This window comes from Sturnus vulgaris, chromosome 11 (assembly GCF_052056855.1).
Source record: "Sturnus vulgaris isolate bStuVul1 chromosome 11, bStuVul1.hap1, whole genome shotgun sequence".
Taxonomy (NCBI): domain Eukaryota; kingdom Metazoa; phylum Chordata; class Aves; order Passeriformes; family Sturnidae; genus Sturnus; species Sturnus vulgaris.
In genome coordinates, this window is record NC_142253.1 from 17,757,341 (window position 1) to 17,771,480 (window position 14,140).

General features: G+C 41.4%; 1 protein-coding gene across 24 annotated transcripts in view; it reads left to right on the forward strand.

Annotated features, from left to right (window-relative positions):
- The window catches only part of ATP2B2 (ATPase plasma membrane Ca2+ transporting 2), a 388,888-nt gene that overhangs the window by 288,716 nt on the left and 86,032 nt on the right, over nucleotides 1-14,140 (forward strand). For all 24 annotated transcript variants that reach the window (XM_088171680.1, XM_088171667.1, XM_088171659.1 and 21 more), the window contains 3 exons: nucleotides 10,199-10,456; nucleotides 11,384-11,509; nucleotides 13,072-13,197. In XM_088171680.1, coding sequence (XP_088027806.1) covers nucleotides 10,199-10,456; nucleotides 11,384-11,509; nucleotides 13,072-13,197 — 510 coding nt within the window. The remainder of the gene's footprint in view (nucleotides 1-10,198; nucleotides 10,457-11,383; nucleotides 11,510-13,071; nucleotides 13,198-14,140) is intronic.

Below are 14,140 nucleotides of genomic sequence, written 5' to 3' on the forward strand. Positions count from 1 at the left end.
GCATCACCAGAGCCCAGGTGCTCCAGGACTGGCTCCAAGGGCACTCCTTGAATTTTCTGGGATTGAAGTTTGGGTTGGTTTTTTTTTTTGTTTAAGCTCCTCAATTGCAAATTTCCTTTATCAGTGCCTTTCCAGCTCTGAACCTCTGAAAACTCTGAATGACTCTTTAAGGACCTGTTAAATCAATCACCTTTTCTCAATAACCTCTCTCTGCAGGGTGGAAAAAATTGGCAATTTCTCTCTAAATGGTCTGGGTGTGTGAAGTGTGTCAGACTTTGGAAAAGGCTTCTGCTAGCACAGAACACAACCAAAGCACCTGCAATCACCTGGGAAGGTTTCAGATAAATGTTTGTGTGAGTGTGGTCGTGCATCACCACTCCACCCCCTGCTCCTCCTGGGGTTTTTGAAGCTCCAGTGAAACATCTGTCAAGATTTCCAGGCAAAGTCAACCTTCTTTCAATTTTGTTTTTGCAAATTTTTTTTTTGGTAGGATTGCTGTTAAAACCTCTCTGTTAGAATATCTTGTTTGAAAGCATCAAAAAACAAAAGGAGGAGAATATTTTTGGAAGCCAGCACATTTTATTTCTATCAGAACACAGTCAAAGAGGGATGGAACAGCACAAGCATCCATTACTGAGGCAGATGCCACCCCAAAACCCTTCCTCAGTGATTTGCTCTTTTCATCCCTGTGCTTCAGACAGAAAGGGAAGAGGCTCTGTGGATAAGCACAGGACAGACAGCTCTCATCTGATCGTGTATTTATGAGCTATTTGTTGTTCTCTGTCAATGTGAAATGTTTTTCAGGGCTCTATTTAAAGCTGAGTGCCCCAATGAGAGCTGCTTTTTGGGAAACATTTCTTTCTTTGCCCGAGTTTCTGTGTTTCCTGGGGCTCAGTGATCTGAGTGGGAGCTGAGGAAGTGCTCAGAGCCTTCTCTGCTTCCAGCTGCATTTCCCAAGGGATGCTTTTTGGGCTCCCTACAAACAGAGGGCAGGCAGAATGAAGCAATAAAAGCAGTTCTATTTATTGTTCTATTTATTGTTCTGTTTATTGAAGGCCCTTCAGGTACATTTGGGGCAGACAAAGCCCCCCAGGGCTGCACCCAAAATGGACCCTGGGTCAGGGGTTTGCACACTTTGATAAGTTTGGTCCATTTGCACATTGGGGTTAATCTCCCAATTCCAGCTCCAGGTCATGAAGTCATTTACCCCGAGTTTGCTCCCCCCAGTTCACTTTTGTTTCCATCTCTGGGCCCTGGGGCAGTGAGGGGTCCTTGATTGCCAGGCTGGAGAGGAATTGTTGTGTGTGAGCAGAATGGGAAAGCAGCAGCTGACACTGTGTGTGGAGTTTAGAGTTCTACACTAAAGAACTGCAGGATTGCAGATACATGAAAAATAGAAAAGCTGAAATGCTAAGGCACCAGGAGTTGTCAGGGATTGCTCCATGAGAAATTGGAGTATTATTCCTGTTAGAACCCAACTGCAGCTTTATCTCTGACATGGCTGCTTAGCTGCAGCTCCAAACTTAGCAGATTTTCCCAACATTATATGTATTTTTTTTACTTGATCCATACATATTTAATAAGACAACTTTATCCCAGGAGCTGCAGTGTTCCCTCTGCCATTTTTTTTTTAATAGCAAGGTTAGAATTCTAAATCAAACTTAATTAAAGTTTTCCAAGTGAGTAAATGTCAACATATGGACAGCCACTTCCCTGCTAATATCAAGCTAACAGAAATTCTAATTTCTAATTGGTTTTATTCCTAATGATTTGTTTGCATTGGCACAATAGCCTATTCTAAATGTGGTCTTGCAGCATGTGATCATGAGAAAAAAAAAGGGATTTATTTCCCTCCTTTTACTCTGAATTAACCAGTGACATTTATTAATGTTCCATCCAGACCTCTGGGATCACAGTTCCCTAGGTTGCTAATTCAATTTAGTCCATGCATCTTGCAAACTGAGTTTGTGTTTTCCATTGATTTTTTTCATCATTATGACTCTTAAACAACCTAATCTGAAGAGGATCCCTTATTTGTGCTATGTGTTCTTCATTGCTGTAAATTGGTTTTTGATGAAGTCTGAACTTAAAACACTTTTCTGGTAGAGTTAAATTAACCAGGTTACCTCCAGGTAGAGTTTCTGGGGGTATCAAGGCTGGCTGCTAAACCAAATTTCTCAATGTATTTTTATTCTGCACTGGAACTGAGCTCAAGTCTTCCAACTTTTTTCCATTAAAAACCCTCAGAGAAAGAGCCTAAACTGAGCAAAACTATTTAAGGTTAAGACCACGTGTACCTGTTCTGCTTTCTTGGAACAGTGACTTAAATTTGAAGAATTTTGTAGCTCTATTTTTATATCTTGAATATCCACATTTTATCATTGAATGTCTACAAGGAAATGAAAATGCAGAAAATGAAAATGCAAGATCAGAATCACTTGTTACTGACAAATGTATTTTTTATATTTGATTTTTTTTCACTCTTTCTACACAGAGAGTTGAATAATAATATTTCTTTATGGAATAATTGCAGGACATACTAAGAGCTCTTTCTTTTTGAGAGAAAGTCACTGTTACAATGATCCCAGCACAACCTTCCTTGCACTATGGAATATATTGTCCTGTAATTTTGGCTCACAATTAATCCCTCAAATAATTCTTAGATACAGAATTTTAAAGAAGAATGATTATTTATTTTAATTAATTAATTAATTTTATTTTATTTTGTAATGTCTGTGAAGCTGTTTATAGTTGTTTATTGTTATGGGGTAAACATTGTGTCAAAACACTTGTTCTGCAAATTCCTTCTGGGCTGCTGATATTTAAGTGAATGAATTTGCTCCTTTCTAGGTGTTCTGATGAAGATATATTCCACTGGTCATTTTAGAATGTGCCCATCTTGATTTTTACCATGTTCTAAAATGCTTACAAATACCTGCTTCTAGATTGAGATTGCATGAAAATTTATTAGTAGAAATTATCTTTTCTGAAGCCTCCCATTATAAAATCCTTGATTCTTAATTTCCTGCTTTCCTGGCTGAATATCCAGTCAGTCTGGCTGTCTTTGAGACTTTCTCTTTCCCCTGTTTTGAACTCATCACCTTTGGAATGAGAGAACAAATGAGGTCCTGCTCATCCAGCACTGCTTGGGGGTTTTTGAGTCAATTGATATTTTTATTGCAATGTGGAGTTTTTAATTTCCATTTATTTTATATTGGTTTTTATTTATTACAATCTGGTGTTGCCCCACTGCATCACCCTCTCTGCTCTGTGGGGTTCCCCACACCAGGGCAGCTTTGGGATGACAGAAGTTTGAGCCCCAAGCTGGGGTCAGTAAGAGCCCACTGAGAGCCTGTAAAGTGCAAAATGTGAACTTTTTGTCGTGTGGGACCTGCAGATTAAAGAATTATTTCCTAGTGCAAGGTGACCTACATCTGCTTTCTAAAGTCTGTGCTGGGCCCCCAGATGCCTTTCCTTGGTGAGGGATGTGCAGATCTGTGACAGAACTTTGGGATATTGCTCATCACACATGGCCAGGGTGCCAGGCACCACTCAGCTCTCGGCTGGGCACAGAGGGAATGAGATTTAGAACTTTGGGAGGGCAGAAAAAAATCTTCTCACATATTTTCCGGGAGGAGATCCTCCAGAAATATTAATTCTGCAAGTAGGACTGGGCTAGGATGTGACTCTGTAAATCAAGTGGTTGAATAACTGCACTTGAATCCTTGTTAATAAACACAGAACAACTCGTCAAGGTCTGATTCCTGCATTTGGAGCCCATGTTTTACCTTTGGAATGTGAGGTTGTATTTACCAGACATCTCTAGCTCAGAGCAGTGCAAGTGAAGCTACAACAACCCAAAGTTAAGGTTTTTCTCTTGCAGTCCCTAAGAGCAGGACTTGCAATGAAAATTCCCTTTTTGCCTTTCTCTCTTTTTTTCTGTGGCAACAAGAGGAAACAAAATTGAATTTAAACATTGTAGAAATAGTTGCTTGGACCTTTGATGGAGTGAGAAGCCATCCCTTTGTCTGATCTCTCCAAAATGCATTTCCAAAAGAATCTTGCTTGACACATCCCATCCCCTGAAGTGGGGGGAATATTTCAATTAACATTCCTGAGCTCATAAATGCTTGTGATCAGGCTGAGGAATGTGTGAATGTATCTATATCTAATCTATCTATATCTATCTATATCTTTATCATCTCTATCTATCTATATCTATATCTATATCTATATCTATATCTATATCTATATCTATATCTATATCTATATCTATATCTATATCTATATCTATATCTATATCTATATCTATATCTATATCTATATAATCTATATATCTATATCTGTATCTCTATCTATCTATCTCTATCTATCTATATCTGCTTGCAGGGCCCCCAGATTTGTTTCCTTGCATATAGATGCCAAAAAAGTGTAAATATTTAATAGCAGGCTGTGGAGCTGACAGTTACATAACAAACCCACAGGGACAGCAGCTCTTTGCTTCCCCTCCCTGCCCCCCTGGAGCCCTTACATAACAAACTGATGGATCACAAAGCAAGGAATTCTAATATTGGCTTCAAATACGTGTCCAGATTTACTTCTGGTGAATGAACAGAGCCCCTGAACCTCAGAGTTTGTGGGGTAATTTTGTCACACTCATAAATCCCTTCGGTGGGGCAGGATGGAGTGTGGGTTTGGAGAGCTCTGATTCCTGCAGGAAACTTGGAAATGTTTGTCAGGGCTGGCTAAAGCCTCGGAGGGAGTGAGAGAAAGGCAGAAATCATTGAAAATCCAGTAACCTCTGCCCCTCTTCCTGAGCCAGCTGTGCCTCCTGCTCTGCCCTCCTGGGAAGGGATTCAACATCTGCTGATGCATCCCCACGCACTGGAGGATTTGGGGCAGGAATGGTGGTGGCAATCGCTCCTGGGACTGATTGTGTAGCAAAAGACACCACACAAGGAGGAATCTGCAGAAAGAAACGCTGCAGTGTCTGCTACAGCTTTAAAAGCCTTGTTAAGGAGGGGAATTGATGGTTTTTATGGCATAATTTTTGGGTTGTTGTTCCTTTTCTTGCACAGCTCAGTACGTTTGTAAAGCAGGAATCATCAGTGGTGGTGCTGGGAAGCAGAGCCCGGCTCTGCTGATGACAAAGCTGTAACTTGGAGCTGCTCAATTTGCTTTAATAACATCAGCGCTGGAGCTGCAGCGAGGGGAAAAATGTCTTTAGAGAAAGCGACTCAATAAAAAGTTTTTATCAGGGGAACTGTTGTCTTTCTGATGACAAAACCAGTTTGACTGACTAAAAAAATTACCTCTGGGGGTGTGAGGAGATTTTCCTAGGGAATTTAAATGCCACAAGGTATTCTCAGCTTAAAAATAGCAGTGTGTAGGTTGAAATGAGTAGCTGAGAGGTATGTGCTGTAGGTTGGGATTTAGGAATACAGATGTTCCCAGATTTTTAAAAATGTACTTTTTCTGATATAAAAATTACCAGGCTGCAGCTCAGGACCGTATAGTTTGTAATTATAATCATTATGTTATTCAAAGCAGCTTTAAGAATCTCCTGGTAACTGTTGGAAATTTTAAGCAGATATTCTTTTAGCTGCACTGAGCCCTTGTGCTTCCTCCTGTGTCTGCCCAGATTTGGTTGATATCACGAGAAATGAATATTGAAATGGTGTATAAAAATCCCAGATCCAACAGGACATGAGCCTGGCAAGCTGTCAGGTGATGCTGTCTGGCTTTTTGTGGACTTTTCCTATTATTTCTCTTTCTTGCTTTCTAGCTTTCACTAAGCTGAAATGATTAATAACAGCCAGATTTATTACCTCGTGATGCCTCTTGCTCACTGTTCCTGAAGTGCTTTAACCTGTCCTTGTGTCTCCTCCTCTCCTTCTTCCCCTTCCCCTTTCACCACAAGCACATTCAAATTTTTTCTAACTTTCCCTTTAATACCCTATGCCTTTCTTCTTCTTCTTCTTCTTTTTTTCCCCCTTCTAAGCCGTTCCATATAATTAAATTCTCTTCATGCAGGGTAGGTTTCTCAGGGCAGTTTTGGATTTTCTGGGGCTTCTGGGCAGGTTTGGAGCCCCCCAGTCCCTGCTGAGATGGAAATCCAGCCACTTCAGCTGGGCTCACTGCATGGGATGGGTGGCAGAACTTTCCTGTTCTTTCCTTCCTCAACCCTCCTTTCCTTTGGATTTTTTCCTTCTTTTCATCTCCCCTCTGTAGAAAACTTTTTCAGCAGCTTTGCTGATCAATTTCTGGCCCAGTTTTAATCTTTTAAAGTTCTGTTCTCCTCCCACAAGGTTCTGGTAAAGCCCTTTCAGATATTTTATGGGCACAAAAGTCACCTTGGTCCCCTTTTGTGTTTCTGAGCATTCTTTGAGGCTGTGCTGCCAGGTTCTCCCTCTCCTGGGCAGTTCCAGCTCACCTGGGTGTTCCTTTTGGGATAAATTGATCCATTTTAGGGCTCCATCTGCTTTTTCTGTGCCAAAGGAGTCCCAGCTCTTGTCCTGCAGATTTTCAGCATCTCAGATTCAAGCCCTGCCCGTTTTCTGTGCTGTGAGACTTTGGCCATGACACGTCCAGAGCTGTGGTAGAAATGAGCTCCATGTTTCAAACTTCTTCACCTCCCTGGATTTGGATTTTCTGACAGACAGGGCCTCTGTTAAATGTAATTTAAGATGAGAACATCACAATTCGCTGTCTTGGAATAAAACCCTGCCACAAATCACATCTGCATATTAACAACTCTTTTGTGATGCTTTTCACTCTGTGCATTTCAATAATCTCAGGCATATTTTTGGGTAGCATTGAGAGCCACGTGCTCTCAGCAATCTTATATCTCAACATGGATTTTTCAAGCTTATACGAACACTTAAAATAAATATTAGATGCTTTAAACTCAATTTTGCTACTTAGGTGTATTAATGTGATGTGTTCTATGTATTTTATTAATCTTTCTTATTTTTTCCTTATCTGTAAGGTCAACACTGGGTCCCTCTGCACTGCAATAAGGACAGATTATCTAAATATAGAGTTAAGAAGTTTGTGTCTTTCCCCCCTATAAATACATAAAGTTTCTTCCTGTAAATACATATAAGTCATTCTATAATTTCTAGAAAACCATAACAGCAGAGAAAAGAATTAAAAACACAATTGTTTTTCCTTAAGTACGTAAGAAAACATTAGGCAGACTGAAACCAATGGAGATTCAGGTTTCCTTTCTTTTTTTTCTTATTAAAAGGAACACCTCTGAAACAGTTTCAAGATAATTCAAAAAAATTCACATAGTTCAAGAAAATGTTTCCAGACAGATGGGTCATCTTGTAAAAGGCAGAGGTTGCATTTTAAAATCCTGCTTTTCATATATTTAAAAAATCTGCTTGGAAATCTTGCTTTTGTAAGAAGCAGGTAGTTTTTTGCTAGAGTTTATTCCTATAAAAAGAGCATTTTGCATTAATTTATGTAGCACTTTTATCCCATCTCCTTTCTGTGGAGTGTAAAACACAAAGGAAAATGTTGGGAATTTCTGATGGTCTGATTGACTTCTCAGTGTGTCCCATAACCTGGACCTGGGCATCTCCTGGGGTTTTAGAGAGCCCACAAAGAATCTCAACCATTAGCCACTCAAAAATCCAAAAATCAACTCAGAATTTCCTCCATCCCTCTAAAAGACTTCAGGTTTTGATGAGGTCTAGCAATTAATTTCTCTACTCCTAAAATTCCTTTTTCCCTTCAAACGCCTCTGTTCCAGCTGAATTTGTCATTGTCAGATGAAAGGAACAGGAAAAAAAATTAAATGCATTTAAAATGTTGTTGTTTTGTTGTATTAAATGCATTTAAAATTGGGTTGTGGGGGATTGTCTCATGATTTTAAGTCATAAACATGATTTTTTATTCAGTGTGGAAGCTTGTCAGATTTAGGGACACTTTCCAAGAGCTCTATCTAAGTTCAATCTGTTTCCTTCAAATTTTCTTTCTTTGTTCTTACAAACAATTTTTCAGCTGGAATAAAGCAAATTTTTCAGCTGAAGAAGTGAATTATTTTATTTGATTGTGCTTAATCTATAGGTAATTCCTTTTATGTTAATGATATTTTGTATTATTTGCATGCTCCATGGTACCATTTGTGTGAACATGGAGATCAGTTCTGACAACACAAACACAAAATTAACCAATTAACCTCACTGCTCAAGTCAAGGAATAGATTTATTTCTTTTCCTGATTTTGCTTAATCAAGGTTTCTTTTTTTTTTTTTTTTTTAAACTAAAGGGTCTTGGAAATATTACTCTGCAGCAGCAATTTATGATTTTGTACAAGCTGGACTAATTTTCAGCCATCTGAAAAGGAAATAAAATGAGTGTTTGACTGTGGCTAAACCAGGCCATGTTTCTTTTGTAGAAATAGAAATTTTGTAGAAATAGAAGAAGAGGTTTGCTGTTAAAAAAATCAGAATATTCATCATATTTAATTCTTAGTCATATCTAATGAAAAAAGGAGAGTGAATTCTGGTGTTATGTCTGCTGAAACAGAATTACTTGCACTAGGAAACCATTTAAAACAATCAAGACAAAAGTGAATGTGCTGATTTGGAAAAGGAATCTAAAAAATCTAACACAGCCTAATTAAGAAGATTAAGGTTAAACAGAGCAAAATTCATTAGTCCTTCCCAAAATCCCATTCAGCTGCAGGAGGAAGTTGCAGGGTTGTTTTCTGAGCTGCATTTGTGGCTGGTGCTGAGCAGCTGAAGGTTCTGAACTTAGAAAGTTTCTGAATTTCTTCCTTGAGTGCTTTTAGTGAGGTTCTTGTGCTGAAGGTTCAGGTTCAGGGCCAGCAGGGGAAGGACATCCCTGCCTTGGGAGCAGCCTTGGAAATCTCAGTGTAAACTACAGAGAACTTGGCTAAAAACTCCATTTCTTTTCATTTCCTTCCTCTCTTAGTGGCCGTTCAGGCTCATCTTTCTTCCTTTGACTTCTGGTAGTTTTGTTGTTGTTCACAGGCAGGAGTAATTACTCAGCTGGTTAATGGATTATGATGCTCCTGTTTGCAAATTAAAACTAGAAATCACATTGGTTGTTAATTCCCTCTAGTGACAGGTGATGATTTAAACAAAATCGAGCTTCAGTCAGAGGTGGAGGTGAAGTTGTGACCCCCGGGTACCTGGGGCAGGTGGAGAAGTGATGTCACATTCCTGCCTGCTCCCATTCCTCATGGGACATGGCAAAGATTCCTGTCAGGTCCCTCAGGAGAGGAGGCTCTGCTGGGCTCTGCTCTCTCCCATCACTTGGGATTTCTCTGCCTTGTGACTCTGGAATGTGTCCTTGGCTGTCCAGCATTTCTCCCAGGTGCTCTTTCAGTAACAAGGAGAAGTATGTCACTTTGCTTTGGTGAATTTTACCTAGGAAGTCTGTTTAAATTTTAATTGCATCCAACTTTGAAATAAGTCATTAGCAGATGTATATAAAGCAATTCAGAATTAACAGCTCAGAATAGAGTGATTCTCTTAATACTGTTTTGCTTGTGGCAGGAATAATTCTTGTACTTGCAGTTCTAGAAGCATCCCACTCTATTTCTCTGTAGGGAAGACTGATGAATTAATATCAGGGAATTGTTTTTACTCAGTGTTCCTTAATGCATTCATTATCAAGTTGAAATGCTGATAAACTCAGTTTAACCCAGTATTTTTTAAGCAAATGTTCCCTATAAGTGTGTTTAGTTGAGAACATTTAGAAATGGTGTTGAAAATGGTTTTTAAAATTGTGTTAAAATTGCTTCATTTAATCTGGCAGGGTGTTAATGTTAATTTAATGCCATTGCTTTGCATTGATTAATGTCATTCATTGGTTTTGGTCCTTCCTGTCACTTTCAGTGTTATTTTTGTTCTTATCCTGCAGGTTTTGGTGGCTCAGGTGAAGCTCTGAGTCCTCTATCACATAACAGAATTGGAGCTCTCTCTTTCCATTTGTTCAGTCCGGGTTCACCAAGGATGGGTTCCTCTGCAGAAAAATTAAAAGGACCATGATTTCTGTCCATTTATTTCCTTTCTCTTTACTTGTCCTTTTCCTTCACTCTCATTAGCAGGCAGGGCTTGGCAAAGCAGCAGCTCCATTGCCTCACCTTGTCACATCACGGCAAATTTTATTTCTTGTGCTGCACCCGACCTTCCCTAAGCCGATCCTTCCCATCCCTGCAGGGTGTGGGACTGCGACAGGGGGAGCTGAGGATGAGGGGGAGGCCGAAGCTGGCTGGATTGAAGGTGCTGCCATCCTCCTGTCTGTCATCTGCGTCGTGCTGGTCACTGCCTTCAACGACTGGAGCAAGGAGAAGCAGTTCCGCGGGCTGCAGAGCCGCATCGAGCAGGAGCAGAAGTTCACCGTGGTGCGAGGGGGACAGGTCATCCAGATCCCCGTGGCCGAGATCGTGGTGGGGGACATTGCACAGGTCAAATATGGTGAGTGCAGCACCTCCAGAACCTGTGCTCTGCTGGCCCTTCCCTGCTGGATGGGCAGGCTTCGCTGGAAAGGCAGGGTTATGTCAGGTTTATGTGGTATCAGAGTCAGTGTTGGCCATGGCAAGGTGACACTGAGCTGTCAGGGCAAGAGGAAAACCTAATAACCTGCACTAGGAAATCAATTTAATTGGTGTGAACTTCTTCCACTCACCAGGACTGTTCATACAAAGGTAATTCTCTATCATGGAGGATTACATGATTCAGATTTTTGTTTCTGTCCAGTTAGAAATAAGAGAAAGTATTTTTAAATGTTGTGCAGAAGGGAATTGGGCCTCTGTGATCACCTCACTGGTTGCTTCAGATGCAGACTGGTCCAGACTGATGGTGCAGATCAGGTGCCTGAGCATTCCATGCCATAGGGAAAGCCCTGTGCTCCAGTGGAGTGAAAGGCTCCTGCAGGAGCTCTGTGTCCTCTGGAGGGAGTTGGTAATTCCAGCAAGATCCCTCTTCCATCAGCCATCACATTTCTCCTGGACTTACCTAAGGACTGCCTGAGGGGGGAAGGGGAAAGGGCAGCTCAGCTGTTAATTAGCTGCTGTTAATTCTTATGAAATCTGACGGAGAAACCCTCAGGTGATGTGGAGAGCACTTCCCTGTCAAACCCCCACGATGGGGATGTCCATGGTGTGTTAAATGTGATACATCTGGATTCTGGAATAGCATTCAGCAGCAAATGTTTGCAATAAAAGGCCTTTCCTTGCAGGAGTGCAATGCTGTGGCTCATGTGGACAGAATCCAGAGTAATTCCTTCCCTTCTGCTTCCATTCCACCTTTTAATGCAACTAATTGTGATTTTATAACAAAACTCATCATGCAATTACAAAAGCCATCTCATGGTGCTTTTCCACTGCCATGTTCTGCCCACAGGTGACCTTCTACCTGCTGATGGGATATTTATTCAAGGAAATGATCTCAAAATCGATGAGAGCTCTTTGACTGGAGAGTCCGACCAGGTCCGCAAGTCGGTGGACAAGGACCCGATGCTGCTGTCAGGTAAAATCTGCCCCATCCCCATCCCCTGGGGGCTCCTGTCCTGCCCATCCCCATCCCCTGGGGGCTCCTGTCCTGCCCCATCCCCATCCCCCTGGGGGCTCCTGCCCTTCCCCATCCTCATCCCCCTGGGGGCTCCTGCCCTGCCCCATCCCCTGGGGGCTCCTGTCCTGCCCCATCCCCTGGGGGCTCCTGTCCTGCCCCATCCCCATCCCCTGGGGGCTCCTGTCCTGCCCCATCCCCATCCCCCTGGGGGCTCCTGCCCTTCCCCATCCTCATCCCCCTGGGGGCTCCTGCCCTGCCCCATCCCCTGGGGGCTCCTGTCCTGCCCCATCCCCATCCCCCTGGGGGCTCCTGCCCTGCCCCATCCAGGTGTGCAGAGCTCAGCTGGAGCTGTGCTGGTGCCTGTTTGTGGAGGGAGCAGAAAACACAGAAGAAAGTTTCTTTGCATCCTCAGAACAAGCTCCTTGGAAAATTATAGCTTAGAGATAAGAAATGGCTGTGAAATGACGAATACAAAAGGAATTTAGCTTCCCCCCCCTTGGAAGACCCTCTTATCTATCTTCAATATTAGTGGTTCATTTTCTTTTAGTATCCATAGGCCAGCTTTGAATGTGAAATCCCTCAGGGATTGGTCAGAAAGTAGAATTCACTTGGTAATTGGTGAAAATTGTAAAACCCTCAAAAGTTATAAAACCCCCTGTAAAACAATAGCCGTTGGTATATGATAAATAGGATGCCTTCATAGAATAAACCATGGATTTGTGCCTCTCTGCATGTGCTGGTTTCTTTTCCCTGCTGGTCTGAGAGCTCCCCATGAGCCAAAATTCCATCTGGGCAAGGCTGGGGAACGTGCTCTGTCACTGAGGGCTGCAGGAGCAGCCTCAGGGATCCCAAAGGGACCCCAAAAACCCAGCCAGTGACACCTGTGTTCCTGGGAAGCTGCTCTGGGGGTGTAGGAGTGAATGCCACTTTTTTGGAGGATATTTTTATCCACCTTTGTCGTCCAATTCAGAAGATTCCCCCAGAACAAAACAGGGATACAAATAGCATGGTCTTAATGAAAGGGTATTTGGGAATAGTGACACATCTTAGAGGAGGCTCTGATAAATTTCTGAGGACGGTTTCAGAGCTCTTCTTTTCTGACTGAACCAACCAAGTCTCTGCTGGCTTTTAAAGCTCTTTTCTGATCTTTAGGTTTGAATGGAATTTCTTTTTGGGGTGTTTTTTTTTGGGGTGTCTTACCTAATTTGTGTATTTGTGATGTTTTGCTGAAATGATAAACTTGGCTAATGACAATATTTCCTTTAAAAAGAGAATCTGATGGTGATGGATGTGCTGCCTGAGGTTTGTGCTGAAACATCAATTCTTGGTTGAGAATAACACACAACAGGGTTTATTTTGGTTATGTGCTAATATTTCCCTCAATATAGGTTTATAAAGCATAACAAATATCTCTCAGAGAGAGAGAGAAATAAAGAAGGCTGACAAAAAAGGCAGAAAAAAGGTCAGGAAAGCCTTGCATCATTTTTTACATTTATTTTAGCTCTGTGTAACCTTTTCAGGCACCCATGTCATGGAAGGCTCTGGGCGGATGCTGGTGACTGCTGTGGGGGTGAATTCTCAGACTGGCATCATCTTCACTCTGCTGGGAGCTGGGGGAGAAGAGGAGGAGAAGAAAGACAAGAAAGGTAAATCTCCCAGCACCAGGACTCTCCAAAGGAAGCTCTTGGGCTTTGTGCAGCCAGAGCTCTCCTCCACTCTTGAGAAATAAATGCGATTTTTCAATCTGCCTTTTTTTTTTTTTTTTTTTTTTTTTTTAATGACACATTTTTATCATCACATGTCACACAGAAAAACAGCAGAAGCTGTTAACCAATAAATCCATTGGATAACAAGATGTTTTTCCAGTGTGGAATTGCAGGCTCCCATTCAGTCCATACTGAAATGCCAGGGAATACCTGGGCATGCTCCAGGTGCTGTGGCTTCTCAACATGAATCCATGCTCACCTACAATTGCTAAGATTTTGTGCTTTTCTATCAATTTATTATTTTTTCCCCAGGAAAAAAACCCCTTGGCCATGGAAATAGCATCTGTCTTGGAGCTCCAGGACTAAAATAAAGATAAGCTGTGGCTCTTTGCTAGCCTGGTTGTTTAATGTCAGTGACTGACTTGAGAGGCATTTTAATTTCTTCAGGTGTAAAGGTTGAGCTAAGAATAGTACAAGCCAAGAATGTAGCAGTAAATGTTAGCAGACAGTTTTACTTTCATGTCCTGTATCAGTTAATGAAATCAAGAAGCCTCTTTAGACTTTTCACCTTATTACAGTGTGATGTCATAAGCATTTGCTAATTTATGGGCTGCAGACTAAGCAGAAATGTGATTTAATGTCTGTCCTTTCCAGTTTTTCTTCACACAGTCATGTAAATTGTTCTGCTTCCACAATTTCATTCCAAGTCCGTCCTAAGAATATTTGTCTTTCAGACATAATTAAGGGCCAATTAATGCAGTTTTTTTCAGACATTTCTGCTCTTCTAGAGATTTTCACTATTAATAAAAAAAGCAGTTAAAGCTTTAGTGTACATTTAATTTGCTATCTGATAAGCAATATGATTCCACCATTTTTTGTTTCC